General features: G+C 44.2%; 1 protein-coding gene across 3 annotated transcripts in view; it reads left to right on the forward strand.

Moving 5' to 3' along the window:
• Window positions 1-19,217, forward strand: part of slc9a7 (solute carrier family 9 member 7) — a gene marked incomplete at both ends in the record, with an annotated part of 56,894 nt that overhangs the window by 9,646 nt on the left and 28,031 nt on the right. For 2 of the 3 annotated variants that reach the window (XM_080832994.1, XM_080832996.1), the window contains 10 exons: window positions 1,234-1,311; window positions 3,895-3,971; window positions 10,903-11,015; window positions 11,399-11,504; window positions 12,259-12,418; window positions 13,812-13,908; window positions 14,411-14,499; window positions 16,312-16,425; window positions 16,925-17,036; window positions 17,182-17,335. In XM_080832994.1, coding sequence (XP_080689120.1) covers window positions 1,234-1,311; window positions 3,895-3,971; window positions 10,903-11,015; window positions 11,399-11,504; window positions 12,259-12,418; window positions 13,812-13,908; window positions 14,411-14,499; window positions 16,312-16,425; window positions 16,925-17,036; window positions 17,182-17,335 — 1,100 coding nt within the window. Of the gene's footprint in view, window positions 1-1,233; window positions 1,312-3,894; window positions 3,972-10,902; window positions 11,016-11,398; window positions 11,505-12,258; window positions 12,419-13,811; window positions 13,909-14,410; window positions 14,500-16,311; window positions 16,426-16,924; window positions 17,037-17,181; window positions 17,390-19,217 lie in introns of all 3 variants that reach the window. The other variant, XM_080832995.1, reaches the window with a different exon arrangement.

Below are 19,217 nucleotides of genomic sequence, written 5' to 3' on the forward strand. Positions count from 1 at the left end.
TAGGTCGGGATCTTCCCCGAACTTAAGTTTCTCGCGTATCAACTTCTCTATAAACTCAGGTACCGAATCCTTCTCTGTGCCCTCTGGTACTCCCCAAACTCGTATATTATTTCTTCTTGATCTCCCTTCTAAGTCCGTTACTTTTTCCTATAGCCTCCTTTGCTGCTTGAGCGAAGAGGCGAGAATCCCCTTCAGCTCTGCGTTCCATTCCTCGTTCTCCACGACACGCTCTTGAATGTCCATGATATCTCTGCCCTGCGCTTCAATTCCCCTGTCGAAGGCCTCGAATCTGTTGTTCATCTCCACTTTAAAAGTGGCTAGTTCTTGACTCGGCATACTTCCCAAATTTTGAATACTCTCTCGAATGTCCTTAATTTCTTTGCGGTTTTCCTCGCTATTGGACCCAATCTGCCTAGACACGTTGTCAAAGCCAGCCTTCATGTTAGCTAGCATGTCTTCGTAAGCAGCTTCAGACTTATCATCTCCCTTTCTATCTCCCATTTTCTCTCGCTCTTTTTGCTTCTTTTCAGTTTTATTTTTGGTGGATTCCCTTGTGGTAGTCATCCCCTCTCTGTTTGCGCATTTGAATATTGGCTTTTCTATGTTTAAGACTTCATCTGCCGGGAGCTCCTGATTTTACGTCTATCCACTCATTTGCCAAACCGGAAGCCCACGTTTCCGGTTTCATAGCATACTACAGTCATTTTTAGACCCAGAATTTGTTTTAATCATGAATAGCCTGCAGACCGTCTCACAAGCCTTTTCTTGTGGATTATGAACAAACATAACAGAAGAGGTCAGAAGACATGAACTTCTTTACAAAACCTCTTTAAACACTTATAAGGACGCTCAAATAAACGCAAATTTATGGAGAGAATATCCCATTCTCACCCGCGATTGTTTGGAGAGAACGCGCTAATTCACTGAACAAATACTTTCATATTAATTTTCCACCACTTGTGAGTCATGGTGATATCATTAATTGAGTTCATATTGATGTGAATCAATCAATTACACCCGTGAGGCAAGCGCGAGTTTGATAGAATGAGCCCCGTCTGCTCATATACAAAAGCTAACATTAACGTGGACTTAACTTGCGGCCAACACCATTGTATTTACAAGCACTGACATACACTCATGATGAATGATTAATATTGATGTTGTTTCACCTTTGACATCTTTGCGTAGCGTTTAAGTTAGCCACAAGTGTGACATGAATGCTTCCTGTTGCAGGTAACCTTTGACCCGGAAGTATTCTTCAACATTCTTCTGCCTCCAATCATTTTCCATGCTGGTTATAGCCTTAAGAAGGTACGTGGTGCCATACATCTTTGGACTTGCTATGACTGGTGTCGTGACACATTTGCATTCCTTGATTTATTTGATAAGATTTGCTTCACTGCTTAAGGCTACAGCCATTTTATATTCTTGAGCAATGAGTGATTTCCCCTTTACTTCTTAACAAACATACTTATGTAAATAGTAATTGACACTGGCAGCTTTAATCCATTCATGTCCATGGTATGTGCTCTGTGTGATCGATTTCATATTTAGCAGGCTAATCTGATTGGTTGCGCATGCTACGTATACTGCCCAATGTTTGAGCAGGCTGTCCTCAAGAGAGGAAGTTTTCATCACATGTCTTTTACTTCCTGCCTTGGGTTGCCATGGTATGCTAACCTTCACTTCAGTGTAGTGAAGTTACTGGTATGATGACTGAACTTTGCATTGTAGGTCTCATTATGTTTGTGAACTTGTTGCGCAGTATCATTAACAGATGAGGTTTTGGTCGAAAAAAAGAATATTAGCCAAATCAAGCACTGTTTGAATGAGCTTAAAGGCGCGCAGTGAATACCATGTGCTAGATGTAATGTATGTACTTTGCATCTTTATTCAGGAGGGGCTCAGCGAGTGAATGAGAGGTATTATTACTTCTCGTGACCTCTTAGCCAATGGCTTACAGCCTTGCCCAAGCTTCTTTATGATGTCATAATAGGGCACTCAGGAAAGCTGGGGGAAGGCAAGGGGGAAGGGTGCGCATTCAATGCCACTGAAGCGTTTCATTTGAGGAAGAGTTCTCCTTTGGTCAGCAGAAAACGGTAGAAGACCACAAAATGAGCAGGGCAAACACTGTTGCCAAACACATCAGTGTCTCCTCCAGCCTATCTGTGTCTGTGTATTGACATCTGTCCAGCAGTTTGAACTTCTATGAGTTTGAGTTGTTTAAGCAGAGTGATTTACTTCCGGATGCATTCCGGATATTTCCGTGAAGATTGTGCAAGTTCCTGACAGAGCAGAGGGTCCTTTTATAAAACCAGGAGCGCAACCAGACCAAAAAGATACAAGTACTTTCCCTCTCTGCTCAGACTACAGCCTCTGTTTAAAAAAAAGCAACAATTTACCTTTCTTTCTTTCCTCCCTCCCCCCAACCCTGCCTCACTGACTGTTCCGATAGGGGGGTGACGGAGAAGGAGGTTTAATTCACCTCAGATGTTCCTTCTTCTTCGTCTTCTTCTTCAGCTGCACTCTCCTGTTGACACAGAGGCAGCTGTTAGCCTACATCCAGCAGCTGTACGTATGTTGAGCGAACATAACGCACTCAAAATAAACCCGGAAAATACAGGGAGAGACAGACAGACAGAGACTATTTGCAACTGCTTGGCATCAGCTTGTGATTTCTTGATGTCAGACCAGCTCCTAATGTAGCTTGTCTGGCCCTGAGGCTTTTCTGGAATTAGTCTGTTGTTGACTGTCGACTGCTCCTGTCCTCTAAGATCTCACCCTATGGCACCCTATGGCACTCCCCAGCGTCAGACAGCTGGCTTTTATTTCTCCCTCACTTGGGGGTGTGGGGGGTGGGACGGGATGAAAAATGTCCCCTGCCTTTTTAATGTGTACAGTACAACTGAATGGTTGGCACCCCTAAGGTCTCCGAGCACCTCCAGCTGAGGTTATTCGTGTGTGTGTGTGTGTGTGTGTGTGTGTGTGTGTGTGATCCCGTCACTGCTGTGATGTCATGACTCAGCTGTTTTGCCTGGTGCTAATGCTAACGGTATCTAGGCAACCATTCCCTGATGGAGGAAGAGGAGGAGAAGGAAGGCAGGGGAGGGTTGACGTTGTGATTTAGGCATCTTGGGAGAGTGATGCACTGAGGGAAGTGTATACTCTGTGTTTGGGAGACCCTGCATTAATTTATGCTCAAATTAAAATGGTCATATCTTGAGTGTTATTGCTGCTTTGAGTGCCTCGTATTGATTAAATGTAATACATTTATTTACTAGATTTGAATGATTATGTTGTTAAGGTAGACACTCAACTCTCAAAATAAGTTCCTGCAAACCCAAACACAACATGACCTGAATCTTAAAACAGCATAACGGAACAATTGCTAATCACTAACGAGATGCTAGCGGCTAAAACTAGCTAAACGTCTTGAAATGTGCTTCCTTTGACACTATGACAAACTAGTTAGTCAACAACTGTCCTAACACAGTCAAACATCAAGCAAGTGCAACACAAGACGAAGCAAGATGGCAAAAATGCTACTTATTAGGTTGGCAGACAGTAAAACCGGGCGGCTTCAGGCAAACCTGTATAACCCAGTAATATGCATAAGGACCCTGGTATGGTAATGGCACAAAAGCGATTCTCCATTTTAAAAGTCATTGTAGCGCCCCAATTTTTTTTTTGCTGTTATTTTAAGGTAAAACTGCTTATCCTTACCCTAACCCTGATGTTCAATTACTGCATAAAGCCACTTTAATGTTTCCTCCACACCTTGTCTTTAGTCTAAGATGGTTTGTAACCCCAATAGTAAAAACTGGCTGTTGAAATAATAGTGACGATACTGACTGTGACCTGTGTGTGTGTGTGTGTGTGTGTTTGTCTTTACAGAGACATTTCTTCAGAAATTTGGGCTCGATCATAACTTACGCATTTCTTGGAACAGCGATCTCATGCTTCGTCATTGGGTGAGTTCAGTATTTCTCAAGTTCTGTATATCTTAACATTGTGTTTGACATGCCCACATCAAACAAACCCTACTGCAGTTGCAGTTACATTAAAATTGCAGTGAGGCAAATATTCCTCAGATGTCATGCATTGGGGATAATTGTGTAATATTCATTTTATTGGTAGAATAATGACTATATACAGCGGGTAAAATAAGTATTGAACACTTCACCATTTTTCTCAGTAAATATATTTCCAAAGGTGGTATTGACATGACATTTTCACCAGATGTTGGTAACAACCCAGGTAATCCAAAGTTAGAAAGAAACCAAAACAAATTAGTTCAGAAATTAAGTTATGTCTAATAATATGAAATGACACAGGAAAAAAGTATTGAACACGCTTACTGATATTTATTGAATACTTTGTACATAAGCCTTTGACAGCTTCAAGACGCTTCCTGTATGGAGAAACTACTTGTATGCATTGCTCAGATGTGAGTTTGGCCCATTCTTCGACACAAAAAGGCTTCAATTCTTGAAAGTTCCCTGGGCCTCTTCTATGAACTCTGATCTTCAGTTCTTTCCATAGATTTTCAATTGGATTCAAGTCAGGTGATTGGCTTGGCCATTCTAGCAGCTTTATTTTCTTTCTCTGAAACCAATTGAGAGTTTCCTTGGCTGTTCATTGTCTTGCTGAAATGTCCACCCTCGTTTCATCTTCATCATCCTGGTAGATGGCAGCAGATTTTTATTAAGAATGTCTTGATATATTTTTCCATTCATCCTTGCTTCAATTGTGTGACATTTGCCAGTACCATATGCTGAAAAGCAGTCCCACACCATGATGTTTCCACCTCCAAACTTGACTGTTGGGATCAGGGGCGGAGTGGCCATCGGGAGAACCGGGACTTTTCCCGGTGGGCCGGTCGGCTAATGAACTCACATCAATCATCCTGCAGGCCGGCCTTCGCAGCCGTGTCAAGTGTATGAGCGGCCCATTGAGTTGTCGTGTCTGTCAAATCTTGGTAGCGTTAAAATCTCCAAGTTCTCTGAGAGTTACACGTGGAGTGGTCCAACCAATATTTATTGCACTTTTTGTCTCTTCATCTCACTCACGGTGGGTGTTAAACTCACTCTCATGAATCCAGCCTGCTGATTTCTGTTTAGCCTCCTATATTTATATAATTCTTTTTATTCAGACGCTACATTACTTTCATGACCACAAATATAAATTGGCAAGCGATTTAATTAGTTTTTTTGTTCATAAATTAATTTACAATGGTGAACGTAGGGAGTTAAATTAGCGGCTATCAGGGAGAGAGAGAGCAGGTGAAGCGTACCTGATGGAGGGACATAAGAGAAAGGAGAAAGGAGGGGCCGAAAAGTCCAGACTGAAAAAGAAGCGGATGCTGGAGGAGAGTGGATCAAAATGTACAAGAATTACGGATTTATTCAACCAGCCGTCAACTAGTGATGTGAGTGAGTTGACAGGACACATTGTTGCGAATTAGCATAACATTTGAACCAATACGGGACGCGATTTGTTCCGTATTTCCATAGTACATATACAAATACACATGTCTGTCACCCACACATCAACACTAAATCTAACAATAATTGTTTGTGTAGTTGATAAATGGGAGGTGGAGGGGGTGGGTTGGGCCAGTTTTGGGCACGTTGTGGGCCGGTGGTGGGCCGGTGCAGTCAAAATAGTCCCGGTGGATTTTTGTGTCCCACTCCGCCCCTGGTGGGATGATGTGCAGTGCCATGTCTCCTACAAACATGGTGTGCATTATGTCATCCAAAGAGTTCAATTTTTTTCTTCAGCAATGGAGTCTTATGTGGTGAGCGTGCATACAGGCCATGGGGGTTGAGTGCATTACTTATTGTTTTCTTTTAAACAACTGTACCTGCAAATACCAGGTCTTACTGAAGCTCTCCACGAGTGGTCCTTGGCTCTGAAGAAGTAAGCTGGTTCTGTTATCCTTAATCCAAGGTTCGGTTGCAGAGAGTCAGGAAACTCGGGAAAGATGTATAGCTTATAATACTTTATTCCAACGCATCACACAATCAACTCGCAAGTCGCGGTAAACGATAGAATTCTTTCAATGACATTACGGAGGGTTGTGGCCCTTATAGTACATAATTAACATGCAAACAATAAAGGTGTGTCCATAAATGAAAGTAGGAAGTTACCTTATTTGGTCTTACCCAATTAAGTCTAAGTTAATTAAATGTCTGTCTGGGGTCCTGGCAACCATTGATCTCCTGCTGTCTTTCCTTCCTGACCCTGGACAATAGCTATTTGATGTCTCAGGGTCCAAATGGTTGGGGAACAGGCCTGATGCCCGTCTGTGAGGCCTTAGATGCATATTGACAGAATGGACCTTGCTGTGATTTGCATATGACTAAAAACCATGTATTTAAACTAAATCTAACAACCCCACCCTTTGATCATCAAATATTCTTACATCATGATCACAATAAAAGGTGATAAACAAATAACAAAGAAAAATGTAAACAAACACATATATCTCCATAGTGTAGTGGCTAATCATTAGTGTAGTGGTATCCATGTTGTTTGTTTTTTCCTAATATGGGTACCAAGTGCCTTATCTCACAGGTGAGAGCGAAAAACCTTCATTAGGAAAATTCTCTCACGATTCTACCATTATGTAGCAATCCTTACCCCACGGCAAGCTGCAAGTGGTAACTAGGTACCATCCTTGTTATTCATATGCGATTGAACATGTGACTCTTGTAGTATCGATGGGACACATTTAAAAACTGACAGTTGCATACATGCTTGGAATGTGATATCATTATCTGAGTATTCCCGGAGTAGTCTCCCCATGGATCTGTCCATCCATTCGTGTATATGTCCTGCAAGTACATGGAAATGTTCTTGGTGGGAAGAAATGTGTTGTCCTTAGGTGCGTCATGGAGGATGTCGTATAAGGCAGATGCGACTGGGGTGAGGCATGGTCGCCATCCACTGGATGCACATTGAAGACGTCGCTCTCATGTTGTTGGCTGTTGTCGTCGAAAATAGCCGTTCCGGGGTCATTGGTCATGGGCCAAATGTTGTTACTGAAACACATAATCAGAAAACAAGCGGCAGTATCACAAAATCCCAAGAATGTGGTATCTCATTCATATGAAAAACATAACATTGAACATTAAAACATTAGGGTTCTGACTGTTGTCATCAACCCGTAACTCATTGTTGTGTCCATAATCAAGTCATTATCTAAATTCCCATCCACTCATCATATTATTGCTAAAAGTAATGATATGATGAACATAGTAGGACTTGGCGTTTATCCATAGTCATATTTCCAGAGATTCAATTAACCGCAGACATTATGGCCTGTCTCTGATAGTCAGTCAATTTTGCAAACTTGGTGAATAAGTTATCATCATCACTCTCCTTGTCATCCTCTTTATGGTGGTAGGAATGAGTAGCATGGTGGCTTCTGCTCTGAGACCTGCATTGTTTTTCCCAGTGGCCATGTTTACCGCATTTCCGGCATGTATCATGTGATCTAGCATGTATGTGCCTCAGCATGTGTTCTGGTTCTGAATCTGAATCTGAATCCCAAGTGCTGACATATCTGATTTTGTGCTCAACACTACGTTCTGCCCTTCTTGCCGCGCTTACTAGGCTGTCAAAGGTAAAACCAGTGTCTTCCCAAGTAATTGTGGTCAGCTTAACAGCCTGTTTCAACTCTGGGTTCAAGCCTTGCAACATATTTGCCTTTAAAGCTCCATGATCGCTAGCACCAATATTTTCCTCTGTAAAACCACTTATACCAGAATGTCTTAAAAATGTTTCAATGAATTTCTGGGCAAAATCATCCACAGTCTCAGTAGCCTTCTGTTTACAGGCGGCTATCTTTGACAATCAGTACTCGCATCGGTGCAAGTTTGAATAAAGTCACGTAAAGCTTGCCAGCCATCATCTACCTTCTGTTGGTTTTCTCCTAAACCACCTTCAACAGCTCGTCTAAGCTTGTTTGCTTCGGAAACGTTCAGAACAGTACATATCATGGCTACGCCATCCAGCGGATGTAGTTGGTATATGTTGCGCAGCCTGTTTATTTTGGACCACGCCTCCATCCCCGATTTACGGGGATGTAGTACATTTTTTGACCACGCGTCGATGTCCTGGGGTTTAGCAGGTTTATAGCTGTACACTAGATCCTCCCCGGCATGCCTAGTGGTTAATGGTCTCAATTTGGCTAGGCCGTTCAAACTCGTCACGTCATCATTGTCCTCACTCACATCACCGTCCCTATGGGGACCTATAGCTGATTGTAAGGTCTGTCGCATTTCTGTCTGCGCCGCCTCCCTCATTTCATTAAAAGGGTATAAGGTCTCGCTAGGTAGGCCTACAGTAAGTTTATCACAAACACGTATGCCTTTCTCAAACTCAGCAACCTGCGCCATTTTCGTTTTCTCCGCCTTCATTAATCTCACGTCCTCCGCCAAAGCTCGGACCTTATTTTTTTCAACAAGTAGTTGCCTATCCAGTTCAGACTTTTCATATTTTAACTGGGACAACGCTTTCTCAAATTTCTCATTTTCCTCACGACAATTTGTTTCAAATTCGACCTTTTGAATGGCCTTATTCTTACGCGTAACTTGACTCAGGATCACCAACGCGTATGGTATTTTATCCTTATCAGACAAACGTTGCATCTTTCCCCACGCACGTTTCACGTCATCCATAGGCCACAAATTATCATTGTCAGTCACAATCTCATATTTTGTCTCTAGTTTCCTTTGAACGTTATCTACCTTCAAATGATTATTCAGGAAACCTTTCACTGAGGTGGTTATGGTTTCAGAATCGATCTCAGGTACAGCCCGCCCACCTTTCTTAGAAGTGGGAATTAGTTTGGTCTTTGTATTCTTTACAGTCATTTTGTTTCTTTCACAACCCGGAAGCTATAGCTATAACAAACAATGTAATTTTGAACCTCCCACTTAAATTAGTCAAAACGAAAGTTTATCAATCCAAAAATGCCACGCTACGCAAATACCGACAACTGCAGTCTACTTAGCGTTAACTTCAGTAGGCCTGCTGGAAATATCTGCGCCTGGGCCTTATTCCCAAATAATGAATCAAACGTTAGTTCAATATTAGTTCGAGAACTTGTATGGTTTTCCCGGGAGAGGTATCAAATGTATCCGTATAAACAGAGTAAATTCAGGTATCTCAAACACATACACTACAACACGGAAACGACGTCCGTTAATACAAGATGTCTACAATTATGAAATAACTGTAACATCACTTACAAGTGATCGTCTCGGGAATCAAAGAATCACTCGTAGGCCCTCTTAATAGTTCCACAATATAAACCCGCAACGGAATCTCAATCCGTCAATATAAAAGATGTCTACAATTATGAAATAGCTGTAACATCACTTACAAGTGATCGTCTCGGGAATCAAAGAATCACTCGTAGGCCCTCTTAATAGTTCCACAATATAAATCCGACACGGAATCTCAGTCCGTCAATATAAAAATGTTCACCAAAATGGTAACATTACGCACCAAATGATCTGCCTCGGAATAACACGATCATAAAGTGGGCCCTCTTACGAGTCCTGGTTTCCTGCAAAACGGTCCTGGGTTATACAGTACTCTTCTGTTCTTTTTTTCAGCGATAAATAAGAGATGCACTCACCGTTTGAATTGAGAAGCTTCTCTCCTGGTAATTTCTTCCTTTATCGTGAAACTGGGTGGATCAACACCAATTGAAGAAGTAAGCTGGTTCTGTTATCCTTAATCCAAGGTTCGGTTGCAGAGAGTCAGGAAACTCGGGAAAGATGTATAGCTTATAATACTTTATTCCAACGCATCACACAATCAACTCGCAAGTCGCGGTAAACGATAGAATTCTTTCAATGACATTACGGAGGGTGGCCCTTATAGTACATAATTAACATGCAAACAATAAAGGTGTGTCCATAAATGAAAGTAGGAAGTTACCTTATTTGGTCTTACCCAATTAAGTCTAAGTTAATTAAATGTCTGTCTGGGGTCCTGGCAACCATTGATCTCCTGCTGTCTTTCCTTCCTGACCCTGGACAATAGCTATTTGATGTCTCAGGGTCCAAATGGTTGGGGAACAGGCCTGATGCCCGTCTGTGAGGCCTTAGATGCATATTGACAGAATGGACCTTGCTGTGATTGCATATGACTAAAAACCATGTATTTAAACTAAATCTAACAGCTCTTTGACAACTCTTCTGATAATTCTTTTCACTCCTCTGTCAGAAATCTTGCGAGGAGCACCTGGTCGTGGCCAGTTTATGGTGAAATGATGTTCTTTCCACTTCCGGATTATGGCCCCAACAGGGCTCACTGGAATATTCAGAAATTTAGAAATGCATCTGTAACCAATGCCATCAGTATGTTTTGCAACAATAAGGTTGCAAAGGTCTTGAGAGAGCTCTTTGCTTTTACCAATCATGAGTTGCTTCTTGTGTGACTCCTTGGTAATGAGACACCTTTTTATAGGCCATCAGTTGGGATATTAATTTGCACTGACTAGGGGCCGGATTGCCTTCTAATTACTGAAAGATTCAAGCAGTTTTTTTTTGGTTTTCCATGCCTTTTTGCACCTCCCTTTCTTCATGTGTTCAATACTTTTTTTTCCTGTGTTATTTCACATTAATACACATTACATAATTTCTGAATGTATTTGTTTTCTTTCTTTGTATGTATGGATTACTTGGGTTGTTACCAACATGTGGTGACAATTTCATGTCAATAGCACCTTTGGAAATATATTAACTGAGAAAAATGGCGACGTGTTCAATACTAATTTCACCCGCTGTACATATCTATTAGCTGTTTTTTTACTATTGTTTTAGTTAAGCATCTCCATTAATACCCCCCCCCTGACACCCCCCCCTGGACCCTTGACCCCAACAGGAACCTGATGTACGGCGTGGTGAAGCTGATGCAGGCAATAGGGCAGCTGACTGATAAGTTCTATTACACGGACTGCCTGTTCTTTGGAGCAGTCATCTCCGCCACTGACCCAGGTACTACTGAGCACACACTGTGGCATGTATGATGCTAGTACTCTTGAGCATACTCAATGACATATACTGTATCATGCTAGTACTCTTGAGCGTACTCAATGGCATATACTGTATGATGCTAGTCCTCTTGAGCATACTCAATGGCATAAACCTTATGATGCTAGTACTTTTGAGCATACTCAATGACATGTACTGTTTGTTTAATGCTAATACTCCTGAGAATACTCAATGACATATGCCTCATGATGCTAATACTCCTGAGCATACTGTAACTATAAATCTAGTTTGTGAAGATGTATTATATTGTAGGCTTAAACAAACAGATTTGGTTAATATGAGATGTCATGAGTCACTCGTGTGTGTGTGTGTGTGTGTGTTTTCAGTCACGGTGCTGGCCATCTTTAATGAGTTGCACGCTGATGCGGACCTGTACGCCCTGCTGTTTGGTGAGAGCGTCATGAACGATGCGGTGGCCATCGTCCTTTCCTCGTGAGTTCTCTCCCGCCTCCTTTCCCCTCTCTCTCTCTCCGTCTCATCACCTCTCTGCTCCCCTCCCCTTCTGAAACCCTGTCTCACACTTCCCTTGTCTCCATTTCTCTCCGTTCTGTCTCTTTCTCTCCCCTCTTCTCTGCTTGTCTCTCTCCCCCCTCTTCTCCCTCATTCCCTTTCACTCTCTCTGCCTGTGTCCCTCTTCTCCGTTTCTTCGTCTCTCTCTCTCTCTCTTTCGCTCTCTGTGTCTGTCTTTCTCTCTCTTTCTCTCTTTCTTTCTCTGTCTGTCTGTCTGTCTGTCTCTCTGTCCTGTCTCCCCCCAACCCCACGGCTCAGGGAGCCACGTGCCTCTGCTCACCACCTGGAGCCTCTCTACTGGGTGCCAGGCCAGCTCTCAGCTCTCAGCCCTTGGCTCCCCTGGCCCAGCTTGGGTAAATTCCATGCTGTGGTGCGAGGGCAGTGGAGTGGAAGGACCTGCAACCACAGCTGGGCTCTCAGTCCAGCCAGTCTGCACCTGCTCATAAAGTTCAGGCGCCCCCTGCTGGACAGTTCCTGCTTGACAATCCCTGTTCATGCTCCTCCTGCACCACTGCTGTTCTGCAGCAATCTTGAATCCTAGAATTCCGTTAGCTCACAATGTGACAGTGGTGCAATGATAGCAAGATCAATATAACTGCACACTCCTTATAATTGTTGTATAATTTGTATAAATGTTTTTATAGGGTGGAGTACAAAGCCTACTTTTATGTTTCAGATCTATTGTGGCCTACCAGCCGAGTGGTGCCAACACACACACCTTTGATGCAGCGGCTTTCTTTAAGTCTGTCGGCGTTTTCCTGGGAATCTTCAGCGGTTCCTTTGCCATGGGCGCCGTGACCGGAGTGGGAACAGCACTCATATCCTTCCAGTTTCCTGTTGATCGGAGTTGGAGACTCTTTAAAGCCGCTGTCATTTGAGATGAGTGAAAGAGAGAAACGTAGTGGAAGAAATACCATATATGTTTATTATGTGATATGATAACTAAGAGTTGCTCTCATGATTTTAATCCGCTCTTTATTCCACGGCTGCTGAATCGATTTTGCTGTGTTGCAGTTCCTTCTTCAAAAGTACCAGCTATCTCTGTAAAACCTTACCCGTTGAGCTACATTGACTGCTCAGAATTATTGATGCAGAAAATTGAAGTGCAATGCATTTCAGAAATAATTTAATAGTTTCACCTTCATGTCTGATTTGGTGGAGTTATTATTCGGGAGGGTTCACCACTGAAATGTAAAGGGCACAACTACAGCACTCTTCCTGAGGAAATTAGACTCTAGGTGTGGCACCCTGTAGTCATGGGGAAGTCTATGCCACAGTGATGATCCACATTTTCAGTTTCAGTTCTAAGTATGTCTACCTAAATAGGGAAGTGTGTCTGTGAGGCATAAGACAGACAGCCTGCAGCGTGCCATCTTACTTGGTCTTGGTACCGGGCCGCCCAGACAGACAGATCACCCAGCCGTGGAGCTGCTCAGCATGCAGTTACGTCATCTGCGGAGGGCAGGGACTTATTTTTTTTCAGCTTGTTGCTAAATAGGGCTGCTATGCTATTTATTTCTCTCTAAATGTGGTTGCGGAGCATTTGATCGAGCTTGAATAAGCGCTAACTACATTACTCGCATGATTTTCCAAGTGCGAGTGCACCATTGAGTGAAAAAAACACTCATGAATTGATTTCTAGTGCTTGATTGAAATCGAGGACACGGTAAAGAGCACAGGAACAGTGAGTTCCGGTTTTGACACCATTTACTGCAGGTGTTGAAGACAAAACTATTTTAAATTTACAGCGTGTAGCTGATCCAGCTCAATGCGTATTTTGTTTTGGAGCATGTAGTCAATATAAATCAATGGGCATATTTGAAACAGAAATTGCTGGTACTTTAGAAGAAGGAACTGCAACACAACACAATCTGTTCAGCACCTGTGGAATAAAGAACGGATAATAATCATGAGAAGAGGAATTCATCTTTTAGGGAACCAATTCTTTAGTGATGTTTACTGAAATATTTGTATTTTATATATATATATAACTATATGACTGCTTTCTAGACATAAACCTAAAATGACACCATATTTGAGCGCTTTGGACACCGGATTATGTTCTGATCCCAGGTTTATTGGGTTGATGAGGCTTTGTGCGGATCATTCTAGAAGCCTCTCTCAGGTGCAGGTGTTCAGGTGCTGTGGGCCGTGGTTGTGGTGCTCTGTGTGTTGTGTTGTGTGGTGTCGCTGTGTTTTGACCTTGATCCCTGATGTCACGTCACCAAGTTCACCAAGCTGCACTGCTTCCCTCTGCTGGAGACGGCTCTCTTCTTCCTCATGTCCTGGAGCACCTTCCTGCTGGCTGAGGCCTGTGGATTCACAGGTGCGCGTGTCTGTGTGCGCGCGCATTTGTGTGTGTGTGTGTGCTCGTGCATGTATGCGTGTGTGCATGTGCCAGTTGTGTGCGTGTGTGCGTGTGCGTGTGCGTGTGCGTGTGTGTGTGTGCGTGTGCGTGATGTTGGCTGAATTGTGCTCTATGACGCCTCATTTGAGCTTGGCCTTATGAAATGAATGCTTGTTAAGTACATTTGTAAAAAAAAAAAAACTCTAAAAACCATTTAGCACACCCTTCTTTTATTAGGGTTATTTGGGGGAATTAAAGAATTGTGAATCTCCTGACGGATGTGTACATGTGTGTCTGTGTGGTGTGTACATGTGTGGCTGTTTGGAGTGTACATGTGTGTCTGTGTCTGTGTGATGGGTACATGTGTGTCTGTGTGATGTGAACATGCATGTCTGTGTCTGTGTCTGTGTCGCTGTGGTGTGTACATGTATGTTTGTGTCTGTGTGGTTTCAAACCTCCCTGTCTGTTCTCTCTGTGGTAGGTGTGGTAGCGGTGCTCTTCTGCGGTATTACCCAGGCCCACTACACACACAACAACCTGTCTGAGGAGTCCACCAAACGCACCAAACAGGTAACAAACACACAGCTTAGCGGCCACCAAACGCAACAAACAGGTAACAAACACACAGCTTAGCGGCCACCAAACGCAACAAACAGGTAACAAACACACAGCTTAGCGGCCACCAAACGCAACAAACAGGTAACAAACACACAGCTTAACGTCCACCAAACAGGTAACAAACACACGGCTTAGCGGCCACCAAACGCAACAAACAGGTAACACACACACGGCTTAGCGTCCACCAAACAGGTAACAAACAGGTAACAATCACACAGCTTAACGTCCACCAAACGCACCAAACAGGTAACACAAACACAGCTTAACGTCTACCAAACGCACCAAACAGGTAACACACACACGGCTTAGCGTCCACCAAACAGGTAACAAACACACGGCTTAGCGGCCACCAAACACAACAAACAGGTAACAAACACACGGCTTAGCGGCCACCAAACGCACCAAACAGGTAACACAAACACAGCTTAGCGTCCACCAAACGCACCAAACAGGTAACACACACACGGCTTAGCGTCCACCAAACAGGTAACAAACACACGGCTTAGCGTCCACCAAACAGGTAACAAACACACGGCTTAGCGCCCCCCACCCTCCCTCTGCCCTGCTAATGCCCTCTCCTCCTACTCACTGTCCGGTCTGCTGGTCAGGACCTGTGACAGATGGCTTCGTAATCATCCCGCAGTGACCCTAATCAGGGCTAAGTGAGGACACCTCACTCTCTACAGGCCACCGCCAGGGGGAGCCAGAGCACATGGAATCCTGTGTGTGTGTGCAGCTCTTTTAACCACACACGTTTTGTAATTCTTTATGTTACATTTTTTTTGTTCTATGCTTTGGCAACACTTTTTCCCTTTGAATGGTCATGCCAAAAAAGTATTGAATTGAATGGAGTTCTAGAGGTCGCACTCTGACTATGAGAAAGAGGACTGTTTGTTGTTTTGCAGACGGAGCTGTTCACCCCTGCTGGTTAGTGAAAAACAGCATTAAGTCCACACCACTAACTACTGCCATGACTACATGTGTGTGTATGCTGAAGCAAGTATTGACTAGGACATTGCAGACATACTTGCTTTGCTGGCAAAGTTGATAATAAATACCAAGTGAAGGCAGGCATCAGCTCTTTTAGGCTAATAAGTTTCAAACTGTGTAGGGGAACTTTTTAAGATATTTAGCTCCTCAGTTCTTTATTCTTGGGGCTGGTGGTGTCGTGGGAGTTGAAAGTTTCGCTTCTCAGAACCAGTCACCACGGGGGGTAGTCCGTCAGCGTCCTGCGGTTTAAAGGCACTGCCCGCACCCCTGCAGCGGTGGTTCTGAGCCAGCGTCTCTGCCGTTTGCCAGCGTGCCAGCGTGAGGCAGATTGGCACGGACGTGTAATTATGACACCCTGGGATTGAGCCTGTGTGTGTGAGGAGAAACTGAGACTCCAATTATCAAAGCCGCGCTCCCCGCTACTGATGGAATTGCTGAGGAGATTAATTTGGATGAGAGGCTGGGAGAGAAGGTTTGGGGGAGGGGCTGGAGTGGGGGATATTGAGTAGTTAAGTCCATTTTCTTTGTGTTCTGTGAGCTACTGTCTCTTTACCGCATAGAGGGAAGTCCTTTGTGCCGATAGAATGTTTCATCTCAAGACCTGGAGAGGTTCCAGAATTTCCTAAAGACAACTTTCTATCCCTCTTTTTGTTTTTCAGAAACTTTGAATACAAATTATAATAACCATTCAATGTACAGTATATGGGCTTATTTGTCTCATGCAGTACTTTTCTGATAGTGGTTGTGTTTGTGTTCCCTCTCTCTCTCTCTCAGCTTTTCGAGGTTCTGCACTTCTTGGCAGAGAACTTTATTTTCTCCTATATGGGTCTGGCTCTGTTCACCTTCCAGAACCACGTCTTCAGCCCCATCTTCATCCTAGGGGCTTTTGTATCCTTCCCATCCTATGTCTACGGGTCACTGGCCATCATTACAGTTGTTATTGTCAGAGATAGGTGCAGTATGGATTACAGTAGAGTTGACCGAAGGTATGTGGAAGCTTAGTCTGCACATCAGGGCATCATCTTAGATTTGGTCGTGTGTGTGTGTGTGTGTGTATGGGGGGGGGGGGGGGGGGGGGGGGGTTTGGTCTGGTTTGTTCATCTCTCACACACTGGGTCTGTAGATGCATCAGTTCTACTTTTCAGACTAAAGTATGTTCGACACACACTAACTGTGAATTGAATGATTCTTTTTTAACATCACGGATAAGGCATTGAACAATAGTTAAACTGTTCGAATAGGCGGACTTGTTCCTCAGCAGATGAGGTGTAGCGGATCTGAAAGGGAAGGCTAGTGGTTAGCGTAGCAGTAGATGCCCATGTGGGCTCAAAGTTATTCTGAGAGGCAGGAGGCCCGTTTCCTTCCTGAACTGCTTCCTTACGGGCAGCTTGCCATCTTCATCGGTCGGGCGTGCAACATCTACCCGCTGTCTTTCCTGCTCAACTTGGGCCGCCGCCACAAGATCAGAGGAAACATTCAGCACATGATGATGTTCGCTGGTAAGGCCCACGTCACCGCTCTCACATGCACACTTGTCCCTTTGCCTGTGCATTTGCTGTGGTGTGACCGTGTGTGTGTGTGTGTGTGTGTGTGTGTGTGTGTGTGTGTGTGTGTGTGTGTGTGTGTGTGTGTGTCGGCCTCAAGGTCTGCGAGGAGCCATGGCTTTTGCGCTGGCCATCCGGGACACGGCCACCTATGCCCGGCAGATGATGTTCACCACCACCCTCCTCATCGTCTTCTTCACCGTCTGGGTGTTTGGTGGCGGCACCACCCCTATGCTCTCCTGGCTCCACATCAGGTCAGTGCCTTTGGACTCTTCCCCCCCATCTCTTCTCTGTCGCTCTCTCTCTCTGTCGCTCTCCCTCTTTCTTTCTTTCTTGCTTGCTTTCTTGCTTTCTTTCTTTCTCTTTCTCTCTCCTGGCTCCACATCAGGTCAGTGCCTTTGGACTCTTCCCCCCCTATCTCTTCTTTCTTTCTCTCTCTCTCTGTCTCTCTCTTTCTCTTTCTTTCTTTCTTGCTTGCTTTCTTTCTTTCTCTTTCTCTCTCCTGGCTCCACATCAGGTCAGTGCCTTTGGACTCTTCCCCCCCATCTCTTCTCTCTTGCTCTCTCTCTTTCTCTCTCTCTCTTCTCTCCTCCTTTCTCGTTCCTGTTCTTTCTGTTTTCTTTCTTCACCAGTAAGTTCCCCAGTGGCACCCCTCACTTTGCACAAATCATCGAACATCAGCGTCCAGTAGGTGGCGCAAAAGTCTTGTGCTTCAATGTCCCCCTCTATGTCTGTGTGTTGCCGTGTTGAGCTCCATAAGAGAGTCAGTGTTTATACTGTGTGAAAGGGACAGTTTGACTCTATGTATAGTCTACCAGAGTTTGACCTTTTGCAGAAGCCCGGTGTTTAGGTTGTTTGATCTGCATGCTTCACTAACCTGCTATGATAACACTGGGGCATGTTGGCAAAACCGTAACATTTCTTTCTGTAGAGCACAGAGTTCCATTGTAACACATGTAAACACATGCCCCCCCCCCTTTCCAGTATGGAGCCAGAGCACCATGCCATGTGTATGAGGAGTGGCCTCTCCTGCCTGCCTGGAATGGCAGCTTATGATTGGACCTTTTGCCCTTTTCTTTGTGGGAAGAAACAAACTCTACCAGAAGTCTCGTTTACAAGACTTGACATAACCATGGACTACAAATCTATCTTCAGGACTTGTCAGTGTCCAGTGATCTAGCAGGGTCATGTTGTCATTAGCAGAAAGTGTCATACAGCTCAAAGCTAATGCAGCCGTGGCTAATACGTAACACACACTGTTGGTGAGGCCTCACAGATGTCTGAAAACCAAAAATACTGGTACTTTGGTCATAAGATGGTAATTTCATCAGATATCGACTGTAGTGAGGACTGATGGTGGCATATTGTGTCTGTCATAACCTGTTTATGTCCTGGTTATGCCAGTCTTCTGATGAAAGGCCGAAGTGAGGCAATTGCAGATACAAACATTCAAAATGTCCCAGAGAGGCCACCGTACCGTATTGCCTTTTGTCTGACAAGCTGTTAAACTTCTAGGATGGGTCTCTCTGACATTGCCTAAAGCATCATCACTGTTTCCAAGTCCATCTGTTGCCACGGAAGTGCAGTGAGCTGGATGGAGAAGTGGGTGGGCTTTATTTCTGGATTTAATGTGTGTTGAAACCCCCGCCCTCCACCCCCCATCCTCCGGCTCTTCGTCTAGTCTGATCTCAGCAGGGAGAAGGGCCGGGCCGGGTCTGGGTGTTTTTTTATTTTATTTCAAAATGTTTTCTCTATCTTTTATTTCCCTCCTCTCTCTGCATGGACTCCCCGTCATGAGAATAAAAGAGGATTAGCAGGGCTGATGTGAATGGCAGCTGCTGCACTCGGCTTAAGAGCTCAGTTGGCCGTGGTCAAAGACGCAGCGTGCTGAGAGGCGCACCACGCTGCATGGCACTGTGCAGATCTTGTTGGGCTTGCATGGGTTAACAACCACAATGGTGGTTTGTGATTTGATGAGCACTGTTTGGTTGTAGGTTGCTCTCTGTCTGTCTCTGTCTGTCTGTCTGTCTGTCTGTCTGTCTGTCTGTCTGTCTGTCTGTCTGTCTGTCTGTCTGTCTGTCTGTCTGTCTGTCTGTGTGTTCTGTCTGTAGTCCATGTGAATGCTTGACTAAGGGA

This window comes from Sprattus sprattus (genome assembly GCF_963457725.1).
Source record: "Sprattus sprattus genome assembly, chromosome: 2".
Lineage (NCBI taxonomy): Eukaryota > Metazoa > Chordata > Actinopteri > Clupeiformes > Clupeidae > Sprattus > Sprattus sprattus.